Below are 14,438 nucleotides of genomic sequence, written 5' to 3' on the forward strand. Positions count from 1 at the left end.
TGAGGCAGGAGAATCGCTTGAACCTGGGAGGTGGATGCTGCAGTGAGCTGAGATCATGCCGCTGCACTCCAGCCTGGGTGACAGACTGAGACTCCATCTCAAAAAAAAAAAAAAAAAGAAAGTTAGACATAGACTTACTGTATGAGCCAGCAGTTCAACTCCTAAGTATATACCCAAAGGAATTGAAAACAGGTATTCAAACCAATACTAGTACCCGAATGTTCCAGCAGCACTGTTCACAGCAACTGAAAGGTGGAAACAACCCGAGAATCCACTCAGTGATGGATGGATATTTAAAATATGAGGTAGCCACACAATGGAATATGTTTCAGCTATAAAAAGGAATGACTGCCAGGCATGGTAGCTCACGCCTGTAATGCCTGCACTTTGGGAGGCTGAGGCGGGCGGATTGCCTGAACTCAGGAGTTCGAAACCAGCCAGGGCAATGTGGCGAAATTCCGTCTCTACTGAAAATACAAAAAGAATTAGCCAGGCTTGGCGGCAGGCACCTGTAATCCCAGCTACTTGGGAGGCTAAGGCAGGAGAATCACTTGAACCAGGGAAACGGGAGGTTGCAGTGAGTCTAGATTGTGCCACTGCACTCCAGCCTGGGCAACAACGCGAGACTCTGTCTCAAAAAAAAAAAAAAAAAAAAAGTCTGGGCGCGGTGGCTGAAGCATGTAATCCGAGAACTTTGGGAGGCCGAGGCGGGTGGATCACCTGAAGTCTGGAGTTTGAGACCAGCCTGACCAACATGGAGAAACTCTGTCTCTACTAAAAATACAAAATTAGCAAGACGTGGTGGCACATGCCTGAATCCCAGCTACTTGGGAGGCTGAGGTAGGAGAATCCCTTGAACCTGGGAAGAGGAGGTTGCAGTGAGCCAAGATCGCACCATTGCACTCTAGCCTGGGCAACAAGAGCAGACCTCTGTCTCAAAAAAAAAAAAAAAAAAAAAAAAAAAGGAGTGACCTACCCATTCATGTGGCAACATGAATGAACCTTGAAAACATGATACTGAGTGAAAGAAGCCAGACACAGAAGGCCACATATTTTAGGATTCTATTTATATGAAATATTCTAGGGTGGACGCGGTGGCTCACACTTGTAATCCCAGCACTTTGGGAGGCCGAGGCAGGTGGATCACCTGAGGTCAGGAGTTCGAGACCAGCCTGGGCAACATGGTGAAACCCCATCTCTACTAAAAATATAAAAATTAGCTGGGCATGGTGGTGGGTGCCTGTAATCCCAGCTGCTTGGGAGGCTGAGGTAGGAGAATCTCTTGAACCCGCGAGGTGGAGGTTGCAGTGAGCTGAGATTGAGCTATTACACTCCAGCCTGGGCAAGAGTGAGAACTTGTTCTAGAGAAAAAAAAAAAAAAATTCTGAACAAGAGGCAAATCCTTACAGCTAGGCAGCCTCTGGTTCCCCGGGCTGTGGGGAGGGGCCATGGGAGTGAGTGCTTAATGGGAATGGGGCTTCTTTTTGGGGTGATGGAAACGTCCTTAAATTTGATTGTGGTGACAGCTGTAAAACCCTGTAAATATACTAACGTTTATTTAATTATACACTTAAAATAGGTGAATATTAGGATATATGTATTTTATCTCAATAAAACTTTTAAGAAATGTTTACTCAAACATTTAAAAATTTAGGGCAAACTATTGATACATTTATTTAACAATTAGGACACACTCTTGATCCATTTATTTAACAATATGATGAATATCGGAATAGTTTTGCTGGATGAAAGAAGCCAGGCAAAACAGAGTATAGACTATACTTTCTTTTATGTAACATTCTAGAAAATACTATCCAATCTATACCGATGGAAAGTAGATGGGTGGTTGCCTGGGGCCCCAGGGGCAGGGAGGGACACGAGGGGCAGCCGGGAGAGATAACGGGAACCTTTGGGGGTGGCAAGTGTGTTTATTTCTTGATTGTGGTGATCTGGGTTTCCCATGTGTGTCTTTTACTTATTTCATATTTCTTTATTTTGAGATGGAGTCTCGCTCTGTCGGCGGGCTGGAGTGCAGTGGTGTGATCTTGGCTCACTGCAACCTCCACCTTCTGGGTTCAAGTGATTCTCCTGCCTCAGCCTCCTTAGTAGCTGGGTGTACAGGTGCTCATCACCACGTCCAGCTATTTTTCTATTTTTAGTAGAGACAGGGTTTCACCGTGTTGGCCAGGCTGGTCTTGAACTCCTGACCTCAGATGATCTGTCTGCCTTGGCCGCCGAAAGTGCTGGGATTACAGGTGTGAGCCACCATGCCCAGCCTCCCATATGTGTCTTTATGTTCAAATTTATTGAATTGTACCCTTTTAATATGTGCAGTTTATTGCATGTTGATTATTTATACCTCTGTAAAGCTGTTTAAAAAGAGTCAGTCTGGATGCTGGGTGGAAATGGCTCGGAGGGGCGAGAACTGGAAGTTGAGGAGTCAGTGGAGGTGGTTGCAGCTGCTCAGTGGGAGACGGCTCAGTTTGACTGGGGTGAGGTCTGTGGAGAGAGCCTGGTAGATGACGTGTGCTTTGGTGGGACCCATAAGACCTGGGGATGGATCTGATATTGGGGGTGGAATAAAGCTAGGAAAAATAGGTGAGTTTTAGGTGTTTTGCTTGAGCAGAGCTCCGTCTATATAGTCTCTGCTTATCTAAAATAGTCTAGGAACTGAGGGAAGACTCGGGGAGGGACACGCTTTAGGAGTAGGGGATCATGTGTCCCACGTTGGAAGTCCTGTGCGAGGTGTGTGAGGCGTCCAGGTGGGTGGAAACCTGGTGCTGAGAGAGGCTGGGACGCATCAGCATGCACATGGTGTTTAAAGCAGGAGCGCAGGCCGAGAGCCCCTGGGGGCCTAGACCCAACCTGGAGCGGTCAGGAGAGGAGTAGACGGGGAGTCTGGGCTGGGCAGCAAGGAGAAGGAGGCCAGGAGCACAGGCCAGGACCCAGAATAGGGAAGCCCAGGAGAGCTGGTGTGGCCGGCTGGGCTGAGTGCCTGTGGGTGAAGATGGCGAGGTGGGCATTGGACAGAGGGATACAAGGGTCCTTGGTGACAAGGAGCAATTTCTGTGGAGTGAAGGGGCGGGCCCAGTCCACAGTGGGTTGAAGCAGGAGCAGGAGGTGGGGGAGTGGGGTTGGCAGGTGGAGGCGGCTTGTCGGGGACGTTCTGCTGTGAAGGGGGCAGCTGGAGGGTGGGAGTCAAGGTTGTGTGTGTATATAGCTAAGGCGGGAGGTGCCAGCATGCGTCCGAATGAGGATCGTGGAGGAGGATAGCAAGCAGGTATTTGGGAGGTGCCAGCATGCGTTTGAATGAGGATTGTGGAGGAGGATAGCAAGCGGGTATTGCAGGGCATAGTGTCTGAAGGGCAGAGGGGGAGGATCCAGGGCACAGGTGGAACCCAGGAGAGGGGAGCAGTATGGCTTCCTCCTGTGCAGCAGGAAGGGAGGAGGAAGTGAGCCCAGTGGCAGGTGAGTCTCCAGATCCATGATGAGGTGCGCTCAGAGTCTCGCCCACAAGAAGGTTGAGGAAATGGGGCGGGTGGTTCCTGGCTGTGCCCAGAGCACCAGAGAGGGCATTGGAGAGAGCTGCCAGGCAGCTGCAGGCCCTGGCTTGGGGTCAGGAAGTGAAGGTGAAACGGGTCCAACTGATGATGTGAATTTTCTTTTCTGGCAACATTCAGTTGTTTGGGTGCAGGTGGGAGCAGTGGGATAGCTGGGCTCCTTCAGGGCCTGGCGAGACAGGCCTGGGTGGAGGACGAGAAGCACAAGCAGAGGATGGCAGCGAAGGTTAGGCCCCAGCTGGATGAAGGCAGGCTGCCAAGCTGGGACGAGGAGGGTGTCTCCACGAGGCTGAAGAGTTGAGTGCAGGATGAGAGAACTCATTTGCTGAAGCGTCGTGGGTGGTGGCCAGGGAGTCAAAGCCTGAGACGAGGATTCAGGGGGAAGTGATTTCAAGCTCCGGGGATGACAGTAGGAGAGGTATTGGAGGTTGGGTGTTTGGAGGTGGAGAGGGTTAGGAACTGAGCGACAAGGTGTCGGATCTTCACCTGTGCACACACATATATGTGAACATGTGTGTCAAATCACTGAGGGTGGTGATAGAGCAGGAGTGGAGAGGATGGCCAGCTGGCAAGTGAGGTGCGTGAGGGACGGTAACTGGCAACGGTAGGTGACAGTGGCCAGGAAGGGCTGTAGGGGTGTGCTGTAGGGTGGGGGCATTGGCATCAGGGAGCTGGAAGGAGCAGTGGAGAAGCCAGACGCCATCCTCACCTGCCATCTCTAAAGTCTGTAGGGAGGTGAGGAAGAGGCAGCTCTCACTGAGAGGCAAGTTGGGGAGGTGCGCCCTTTGTGTGAGGCCAGTTTTGGTTGGGGCAGGAGTGAGGATGCTGGGGAGAGGCTGAGTCTTTAGGAGAGGGGATGGCGCGGTTGGTGGAAGTAGTGCCAAGTATCAGGAAACGAGAGGGCATACCCTGTGCCCAGGGTATGCCCAGGGATGCGGCAGTCTCACCTCTGCCTCTTGGGGGATGCGTTTGCCGGAGAGAAAGCGTCAGCAAAGTGCTGTCTTCCAGAGGCTCAGCAAGACGCACAGGAGGCACAGGCTCCAGTGGCAAATGCCAGCCTCATGAGGGTGTTTGGGACCAGGTGGCCTCATTAGTGAGGGCTGGGGCCCTGTGGGCATGAGGGTGCAGGCACCTGGGAGGCCGTTTGGGTCAGCTCCCCCATGGATCCAGCACAGCACTGTGACGCCAGGACGTGGCGCTCGTCACACGGAGCCAAGCCAATCCTGTCTTTCAGGGACTGGCTCACTGCAGGGCTCAGCCTGGCGTGGAGTAGGCGCCTTGTCTGTGTTCCCCAGGCCAGGAGACTCGCACGTCAGAATCTTTCTTCCTCATAGATTTCTCGACTTACCACTCTGCATTGCAGGAGGCCCTTCAGTCAGATGTCCAGTCCAGAGCTGGCTGCCCATGGGCAGGGTAGGGTCACTGGCTGCCCAGGGCCATGGGATAGGGCAGACACGTGAGGCCGACGCCTCTGGTGTGGAGGTAGTACAGGAGAGTGGGTCTCCCACAGCAGGTGAGGGGTTCAGACTCAGAGGGCCCAGCCCTGAGAAGGCAGGGCAGGTGGGGAAGGCCTCAGGGTGGTGAAGTCGTGGTGCTGCAGGCTCAACCTCCTTTCTGTTGTTGACAGCACTGACGTCTTCATCTGCACAAGCCCCATCAAGATGTTCAAGTTCTGTCCCTATGAGAAGGTAAGGCGTGCGTCTGCTCCGCTGGGCCCTTACCCCATGCATGATAGTGAGGGGTACAGGCTCAGCCTGCCTGTGGAAAGGGGATGGACCCTCACAGCACTCCCCCACCTCTGTGACAGCGGCGCCTGCTCCCCAAGGCCCTCTCCAGCCCCAGCCTGAGGCTCTAGATGGAGCCTCATTATGACACAGGGTCTCCGGGAAGGGTGTCTGTCACTGTGTCAGGTTAGCCCGGCCCAGAGCAGGCCTCTGAAGGATGAGAATCATGCCTGGGGAGGCACGTGGATGCATTAACATGAAAAGTCTTAAAAAGGTGAGGTGGGTAAAGTTCATTTTTCTATGTACTCACTTTATTGTCTTTATTGAAAAGAATTAGAACTGCATGACAGTGAGACCTTTCTGGAAATTGGGAACTTGCAGTTGCCAAACCTAGAGGAAAGGTCTGTGGCCCTGGAGGAGGGCACTCGTGCCGGAGGGGTCAGGGCCGGCCCTCCTTGGGGACATCAGAACAGCTCTTCCCAAGCCGAGAAAGGCAAGATCTTCAGCCCAGAGCCCCTCCTGCTTTGGGGGCGTCAAACCTTCAGGCATGAGTTCTTTCTTGTTCTTCACATGACCCTTTCCCGTTTTTTTTTTGAGACAGAGTTTCGCTGTTGTCGTCGCCCAGGCTGGAGTGCAATGGCGTGATCTCGGCTCACTGCAACTTTCGCCTCCTGGGTTCAAGTGATTCTCCTGTCTCAGCCTCCTGAGTAACTGAGATTACAAGTGCCTGCCACCACATCCGGGTAATTTTTTTTGTATTTTTAGTAGAGACAGGATTTTGCCATGTTGGCCAGGCTAGTCTCGAACTCAAGCTCAGGTGATCTGCCTGCCTCGGCCTCCCAAAGTGCTGGGATTACAGGTATGAGCCACCGTGCCTGGCCTGGATTCCATATTTAAATGAAATTTATGGTCAGCTGCGGTGGCTCACGCCTGTAATCCCAGCACTCTGGGAGACCGACGCAGGCAGATCATCTGAGGCTGGGAGTTCAAGACCAGCCTGGCCATCATGGTGAAACCCTGTCTCTATTAAAAATACGAAAATTAGCTGGGTGTGGTGGTGCATGCCTGTAGTCCCAGCTGCCCAGGAGGCTGAGGCATGAGAATTGCTTGAACCTGGGAGGTGGAGGTTGTAGTGAACCGAGATCATGCCACTTTACTCCAGCCTGGGTGACAGAGCAAGACTGTCCCCCCCACAAAAAAATTTATTAAAAAAAAAAAGAAAAAAAAAAAAAAGAAATTCACACATTCGGCCTACATAGCGTGCCCTCTGTGTGCTCAGTGGGAATTACACTTGCTGAACAGTAGATCTGGCATTATGTGGGTGCTTGGTGCCCACTGTTTCATCATGTCCTCATGACACCTTATTCCCTAGTTACCCTGACATCCCTCGTGTTTTTAGAGAGTGGGTTTTGTTCTGTCACCCAGGCTGGAGTGTAGTGGCCACTCACAGGTGCCATCCCAGCTCACTGCAGCCTTGAACTCCTGGGCTCAAGTAATCCTCCCACCTCAGCCTCCTGAGTAGCTGGGAACACAGGCGCACGCCACGCACCACCATGGCTGGCTTTTGCTGACCCCCTTTTAACACTCGAGGAGCACGAGTTCAGTTACACTCAGGAGAGAGGAGTGTCTTACCTGCAGCCAGTCAATGTGGAGTCAGAGTGAGGGCCAGGCCCACCGTTTCTGGTTGAGCAGTGATCCCAAAGTGAGTCCTCAGACCAGAGTCAGCATCCCTTGGAGACTCCTTAAGAGTGGACCTTTTGCAGCCCCACCCCAGACCTTCCGAATCAGACAGTCTGGGAGTAGCAACGTGGGCCTAACGAGCTTGCCAGGTGATTCTCATACACCCTCAAGTTTGAGGACTGTGGGCCTGGAGTCACTATTTTAGCTGGAGTTTCACTGGGTGGCCATGGTGGTTGACCAGCAGCTGTGGGAGTGAGATGAACAACATGACCTCATTCATCCGTTCCTGGAGATTGAGATACCATCATTGTGCCGGCTGTCCCACCTGTGTTGCCTCGGCCCAGGACTGCCCTCTGAGCTCCAGACACTCAGACCCGATGTATCTGTCCCTGGGGTGCTGGTTTCCTTGTGCATGTCCTTCCTTCCCTCCCAGTGGATGGCAGCGGCCTCAGGTCAGAAATCAGGGGCCATCCTGATGACGTCTTCCTCTAAGCCCTCACTTCCAGCCTGTTGGTGAGTCCCATGTCCTGTGGGACCGATTTCGAAAACATGCCTGGTACCTGTCTGCTTATCTCTCTTCTCATTGCCAGCACCTTGGCATTTCCTCCCAGGACAGTTGACAGGGCCTCCTAAACTGCCTGCTCCTTTTGGTCCCACGCAGGCTGACAAGGCTTCTCACACAGCAGACCATGGCAGCTCCTGACTTGAGACCTCTGAATGGTTTCCCTTTAAAAACCACGTACACCCTCCTGAGCATGACCTGCAGGGCCTGCCTGCCTCTCCACCCACTGTGCCCCCCTCTCTGCGTGCTTCTCAAGCAGCTTTTGGCTTGGAATGTTCACCTCCCACCCCCAGGCCTGGTGCCTTCTTGTCCACGAGGCTTCAGCCCAGAAGTCTCCCCACATTTTGTGACCGTCATGTTTGAAATGTATTCTTTCTCCATCTTGTTTTTTGGATAACACTTCCCACCACTTGAAATGGGTTTGTGTTTTCATCTGTGGCTTATTCTTGGTCCATCTCCCGACTGGGCTGGGACCTGTGCAGGCTGGGCTCTCACCCTCCTGCCCACTCTCAAGTCCAGCACCCAGCATAGGGTGGCATGCTGGGAGGACACGGTGTTTGTTGTTAAATGAGGAGATTCATTTGTCCAGCAGAGTTATTAAACACCTGCGAGTAACAGTGCTTGCCATTCATTTGACACCTTTGATATGCCAGGCACTGTCCTTTTATCATCACTTTTGAGGTTTACAACAGCTGCCTGTGAAACAAGAAAACTCTTCTGATTTGACAGATGAAGAAACTGAGGCTTAGAGGGAATGAGGCAGCTCATTTACCAGGTCTGACGCTTGGCCAGCCAGTGAGGCCTGCTCTGGGTCTGCCTGTCTAGAGCCTGTGCCCACCGCCAGTGTGTTCCCCTGGAGGTAGCGTGCATTCACTGGAGAGGATTTGGAAACAGCTCACATTTAAGAGGAAAGGGATGTCAGGACCCTAGTCACAGCAACATCAACAGTCTCTGGCTCACTTGAACAAAGGCGGGACTGGTTAGAAGGATGTTGCTTTGCTTTGATGAGGGAATCACAGGGCAGCCTGAGGAAGCTGGCCTGAGGCCATGGGGGCAGAGCCCGCAGACCGTGTCTCCAGCAAACAGCCCAAGATGCTGGAGCACCCTTTCTCCATCCTTGGGTTTCATTGCCCAAGATTCCTAGTACCCAGGAGAGAGAGGCCCATCAGCTGAGCTTGGGTCCTACACCTAGCCCTGGGTGCCCTGATGGACTGTCCTAAAAGGCTGCAGCTGGTGGCAGAGGCGTGGCTTCCCAGAGGAGTTGAGGTGCTGTTGCCAGAAGAAGGGGCACACTGATGGTGGATGTCCTGATCAAACTAAACGAAAGAGCAAAGGCAACAAGAATCCACATCTACAATCCCACCACCTGGAGAGAGATGCTGTTAGCACTTTGATCTGTTTCTTTCTAGTTTTTTTGGGGTGAGTTGGGGAGACAGGGTCTCACTCTGTCACCCAGGCTGGAGTGCAGTGATCTCAACTCACTACAACATCTGCCTCCCAAGTTGAAGCAATTCTCCTGCCTCAGCCTCCTGAGTAGTTGGGATTACAGATGCGCACTACCACACCTGGCTAGTTTTTTTTTTTTTTTTTTTTTTTTTTTTTTTGAGACGGAGTCTCGCTCTGTCGCCCAGGCTGGACTGCAGTGGCTGGATCTCAGCTCACTGCAAGCTCCGCCTCCCGGGTTGATGCCATTCTCCTGCCTCAGCCTCCTAAGTAGCTGGGACTACAGGCGCCCGCCACCTCGCCCGGCTAGTTTTTTCGTATCTCTTAGTAGAGACGGGTTTTCACCGTGTTAGCCAGGATGGTCTCGGTCTCCTGACCTCGTGATCCGCCCATCTCGGCCTCCCAAAGCGCTGGGACTACAGGCTTGAGCCACCGCGCCCGGCCTTTTTTTTGTATTTTTAGTAGAAACAGGGTTTCATCATGTTGGCCAGGCTGGTCTTGAGCTCCTGACCTCGTGATCCACCCACCTTGGCCTCCCAGAGTGCTAGGATTACAGGTGAGCTACCCACACAGCCCTCGTTTTTCTTTGATGTGTATTAAATATAATACACATATTTTAACAAAGCTTTCATCCAATATAGTTATCCTTTTCTGCTTATTAATATATTTTTAGCCTTTTTCTGTCATCACTCTTCAGAAACATGATTTTTTTTTTTTTTTTTTTTGAGACAGGGTCCAGCTCTGAGGCCCAGACTGAAGTGCAGTGCTGAAGTTGGCTCACTGCAACCTCTGCCTCCTGGGTTTAAGTGATTCTTGTGCCTCAGCCTCCCAGGCAGCTGGGATGACAAGTGTGTGTCACCATGCCTGGCTAATTTTTTGTATTTTGTTTTGTTTTGTTTTGTTTTGTTGAGACAGAGTCCCGCCCTGTCGCCCAGGCTGGAGTGCAGTGACGTGATCTCAGCTCACTTCAACCTCCACCTCCCGGGTTCAAGTGATTATCCTGTCCCAGCCTCCTGAGTAGCTGGGATTACAGGTGCGTGCCACCATGACGAGCTAATTTTTGTATTTTTAGTAGAGACGGGGTTTCGCCATGTTGGTCAGTCTGGTCTCAAACTCCTGACCTTGTGATCCGCCTGCCTCGGTCTCCCAAATGTTGGGATTACAGGCGTGAGCCACCACGCCTGGCCAATTTTTTGTATTTTTAATAGAGATGGGGTTTCGCCATGTCGGCCAGGCTGGTCTCAAACTCCTAGTCTCAAAGTAGTCTGCCCGCCTCGGTCTCCCAAAGTGTGGGGATTACAGATGTGAGCCACTGTGCCTGGCCAGAAACATGATATTGTTTTTTTATTTTTATTTTTTTTTGAGACAGAGCCTTGCTCTGTCGCCCAGGCTGGAGTGCAGTGGCGCAATCTCAGCTCACTGTAAGCTCCGCCTCCCGGGTTGACGCCATTCTCCTGCCTCAGCCTCCCGAGTAGCTGGGACTACAGGCGCCTGCCACCTCGCCCGGCTAGTTTTTTTGTATTTTTTAGTAGAGACGGGGTTTCACCATATTAGCCAGGATAGTCTCGATCTCCTGACCTCGTGATCCGCCCGTCTCGGCCTCCCAAAGTGCTGGGATTACAGGCTTGAGCCACCGTGCCCGGCCAAAACATGATATTGTTAATAGCTGAAGACGTCTTGTGAGTAAGACACTGTATGGTCATGTTCTTAGGGTGAATTCCAAGAAATACAATTCCTGGGTCACGTGAGGAAAGGTAGGGTTCGGGTATATATCACATAGAAACTTGTATTCATTTCCACTGTACCCGCCGTGGGCAGGGTCCTTTTCTCCTGCCGGGGTCTAGGCTGGGCCACATAGGGTCAGTCAATAGAGGAAGCGGGCCGTTGAACAAACACACGAAGACAGTAAAGTGCGCAGCAGATCTGAGGAATTCGAGGTGAATTTAGTTGGCTGGTAGCTACAGGGGCTGGTTGGGAGTGGAGTTGGGCTGGGTGAAATGGATTAGTTTATCCAAATCTCCCAGCTGTCCTCATGGTTTAGCCATACCACCACCTTTAACCCTAGAACTAAGACAAAGGGAGAAGTGTGGGTGAGAAGCGAGTAAGGTGAAGGTTGCCCCGAGCACCCCCTCGCCCACCGTTCGTGCCCCTCCCACCCCTATAGACTGGTACTTCTTCCCTGGCTGAGAGTGGGCAGGTATTAATGGTTCCTCTGCTCCATGCCTGGGGGAGGCAAGGAAGGGCTGGAGGTGGGTCTCAGGATATGTCTGCACAGGACAGAGGTCTCCTCCACGGTAGCCCTGGTCTAGGCTCAGGCCCCAGAGCACTCACAGTTCCTTCCCCAGCTCCTGTCCACAAGTAGGATCAGCCTTTGTTGCCGGAAGTGGAAACTTTTCTCCTTGGTTGATTTTCTTTCAAGACCCAGTCAGAGGATGGAAACCTGACTGCTGTGAGGTGTCTCGCTTTATCACCACATGGAGGGAGTTGAGTTGGGTTACATTCAGGTTGCCAGAACCTTCTTTCTGGCTGGAAAGAAGGTTTCCCAACATTCTGAACCCAATCACTCAGTAATAGTTAACAGTAAGCCAAGTTGGTAGTATACATCTCCAAGGGCTTTCCCTGTAGTGATCCATTTAGCCTTCATAGTAGCCCTACAAAATATGTGTTTTTATCATCCCTTTTCTACAGTTGGGCAGACTGAGGCACAGAGAGGTGAAGCACAGGGTCAGTGGCCAGAAAGTGGGGAGTTGGACTTCAGAGCCCGGGCTCTGTTCCTCAGCCTTGCTGTCTCTTCTCGGACTCCCTGACTCGGAACTTAAGCAGCATGACCTGTACCTTTTCACCCCGCAGAGAGATTTGAAAATCCATGTCAGTTTCTTCATGCACAGGCATGACATTTTACTCTGAGATTTTCCCGTTCAACAAGGGGGGTAATCACAAGGGAGGGGCTTGGGTGCGAAGGGGTTTGTGCTCTTCTGATTAGAAGTCTGGTTTCCAGATGATATGTCTGCCTGATTCGGCATTGATTTTTAGAATAAATGTCAAGAATTCCCACTTCAGGTCAGGTACAGTGGCTCACACTTGTAATCCCACCACTTTGGGAGGCTGAGGCAGGAGGATCACTTGAACCCAGGAGTTTGAGACCAGCCTGGGCAATGTGGTGAGACCCCCATCTCTACTAAAAAAAAAATTAGCCGGGCATGCTGATGTGTGCCTGTAATTGCAGCATTTTAGGAAGCTGAGGTGGGAGGATTGCTTGAGCCTGGGAGTAAGTCCCTTTCTCAAAAAACAAAAACAAAACAAAAACCCACTCCTTAATTGAGCCTCTTCCTCTAACCTGAAATAAAAACGTAAAAATGTAGACTTTTTTTTTTTAAAAGATAGAATTTTGCTCTTTTTGCCCAGGCTGGAATGCAATGGCACGATCTCAGCTCTCTGCAACTTCGGCCTCCTGGGTTCAAGTGATTCTCCTGCCTCAGCCTCCTGACTAGCTGGGATTACAGGCACCTGCCACCATGCCTGGCTAATTTTTGTGTTTTTCGTAGAGATGTGGTTTCACCACATTGGCCACATTGGCCAGACTGGTCTCAAACTCCTGACCACAGGTGATCCATCCACCTCAGCCCCTCAAAGTGCTGGGATTACAGTTATGAGCCACCGTGCCTGGCCGACATAGACCATATATATATATATTTTTTTTTAACTTAAGATAATGAATTATATTTGTTTTTTTTTTTTTTTTTTTTTTTTGGAGACGGAGTCTCGCTTTGTCGTCCAGGCTGGAGTGCAGTGGTGCAATCTCAGCTCACTGTAACCTCTGCCTCCCGGGTTCTAGCAATTCTCCTGCCTCAGCCTCCCGAGTAGCTGGGCCTGCAGGTGTGTGCTACCACACCCGGCTAATTGTTGGTATTTTAGTAGAGATGGGGTTTTATCATGTTGCCCAGGTTAGTCTCGAACTCCTGAGCTCAGGCAATCCGCCTGCCTCAGCCTCCCAAAGTGCTAGGATTATAGGCGTGAGCCACTGCGCCTGGCCTTTGCATATTTTACATTGAATTTCCAGTTGCTCCCGGTACATTTTCCAGTTACTCCCTGTAGGACTTATGCTAAAAGGCTTGGCACTTTCTCTTGGCACGTAAAGAAACCCTAGGTTCTTTTGGGGGTGGCATGGAGGCCACACTGCCAGCATTCAGGAGCTTCCCCTGGAGCTCCTGAACCCCAGTGGGGCTCATGGTGTGTTTCTTGGCATGGTTCTGTTCCATACCAGTGTTTATTTTTAAAATAGTCTATTCAAAAATTACCAAAAATGCTAATTGGCATGGGGTTTCTTTTAGGGGTGATGGAAACATTCTGGAATTTAGATAGTGGTAATGATTGCGTAACATTGTCAACACACTAAAGACCATTGAATTGTACACTTTAAATTGGTGAATTTTATGGTGTGTGAATTACATTTCCAAAAAAAAAATAAAATTGGCTGTTCAGATGGCTAATAATTCCCAAACTAACTCACTCCTAATTAGATCTGGCCATTTTATCATTGTAATAGAGATTGTAGACAAAAGTGCATGATCCTTTTATTTATTTATGTAATTTTTTTTTTTTTAAAGACAGGGTCTCGCTCTATTGCCCAGACTGGATTGTAGTAGAATGATCATAGCTCACTGCAGCCTCTAACTCCTGGGCCATCGTGCCTGGTCATAATACCTTTCAAGTGTCCTAGATCAAGCCATTCATTCTGAAAACCTCCAGTTTTATGGTATTCTTTTTCTTTTTCTTCTTCTTCTTTTTTTTTTTTTTTTTTTTGAGATGAAGTCTCTCTCTGTCGCCCAGGCTGGAGTGCAGTTGCGCAATCTCGGCTCACTGCAAGCTCTCCCTCCTGGGTTCACGCCATTCTCTTGCCTCAGCCTCCTGAGTAGCTTGGACTACAGGCGCCTGCCACCACGCTGGGCTAATTTTTTTGTATTTTTAGTAGAGATGGGGTTTCAGCATGTTAGCCAGGATGGTCTCTATCTCCTGACCTCGTGATCCGCCCACCTCGGCCTCCCAAAGTGCTGAGATTACAGGTGTGAGCCACCGCGCCCGGCCTATGGTATTATTTTTCTAAGAGTGTCATTCACCCACCTCCCATACCTGCATACCCCACCCTCCTTGATTTGAGGCCTATCTTGGATCTGCTCAGCTGAGTGGAGCAGGACTCTGTCCCTTCCAACATTTTGCCTGCCAGGGACCGTGTCTAGCTCATAGATCTCTATTTCTGATGTGTGCATTTGGTCGTGGGCCTGTGAGCCACATGGCGCAGGAAAGGCAGGGAGATGGGGTCGAGAGCTGCCAGCCATCTGCCCCTCTGATCTTTTCCAGCACTGTCCTGTGCCAGCATCCCCCTCTACTCCTGTGTCTTCTTGGTAATCACTGAACTCTGCTCTCGAGGTGGTTCATAGACTTCCTGCCTACACTGCTAGGTCTTGGAGA

The 14,438-nt window shown here is 50.9% G+C and overlaps 1 protein-coding gene across 3 annotated transcripts in view; it reads left to right on the plus strand.

The window, feature by feature from the left end:
- The window catches only part of NT5M (5',3'-nucleotidase, mitochondrial), a 38,537-nt gene that overhangs the window by 11,030 nt on the left and 13,069 nt on the right, over positions 1 to 14,438 (plus strand). For all 3 annotated transcript variants that reach the window (XM_008010515.3, XM_008010519.3, XM_008010517.3), the window contains exon 3: positions 5,188 to 5,248. In XM_008010515.3, coding sequence (XP_008008706.2) covers positions 5,188 to 5,248 — 61 coding nt within the window. The remainder of the gene's footprint in view (positions 1 to 5,187; positions 5,249 to 14,438) is intronic.

The sequence above is a fragment of the Chlorocebus sabaeus genome, chromosome 16, assembly GCF_047675955.1.
Source record: "Chlorocebus sabaeus isolate Y175 chromosome 16, mChlSab1.0.hap1, whole genome shotgun sequence".
Taxonomy (NCBI): domain Eukaryota; kingdom Metazoa; phylum Chordata; class Mammalia; order Primates; family Cercopithecidae; genus Chlorocebus; species Chlorocebus sabaeus.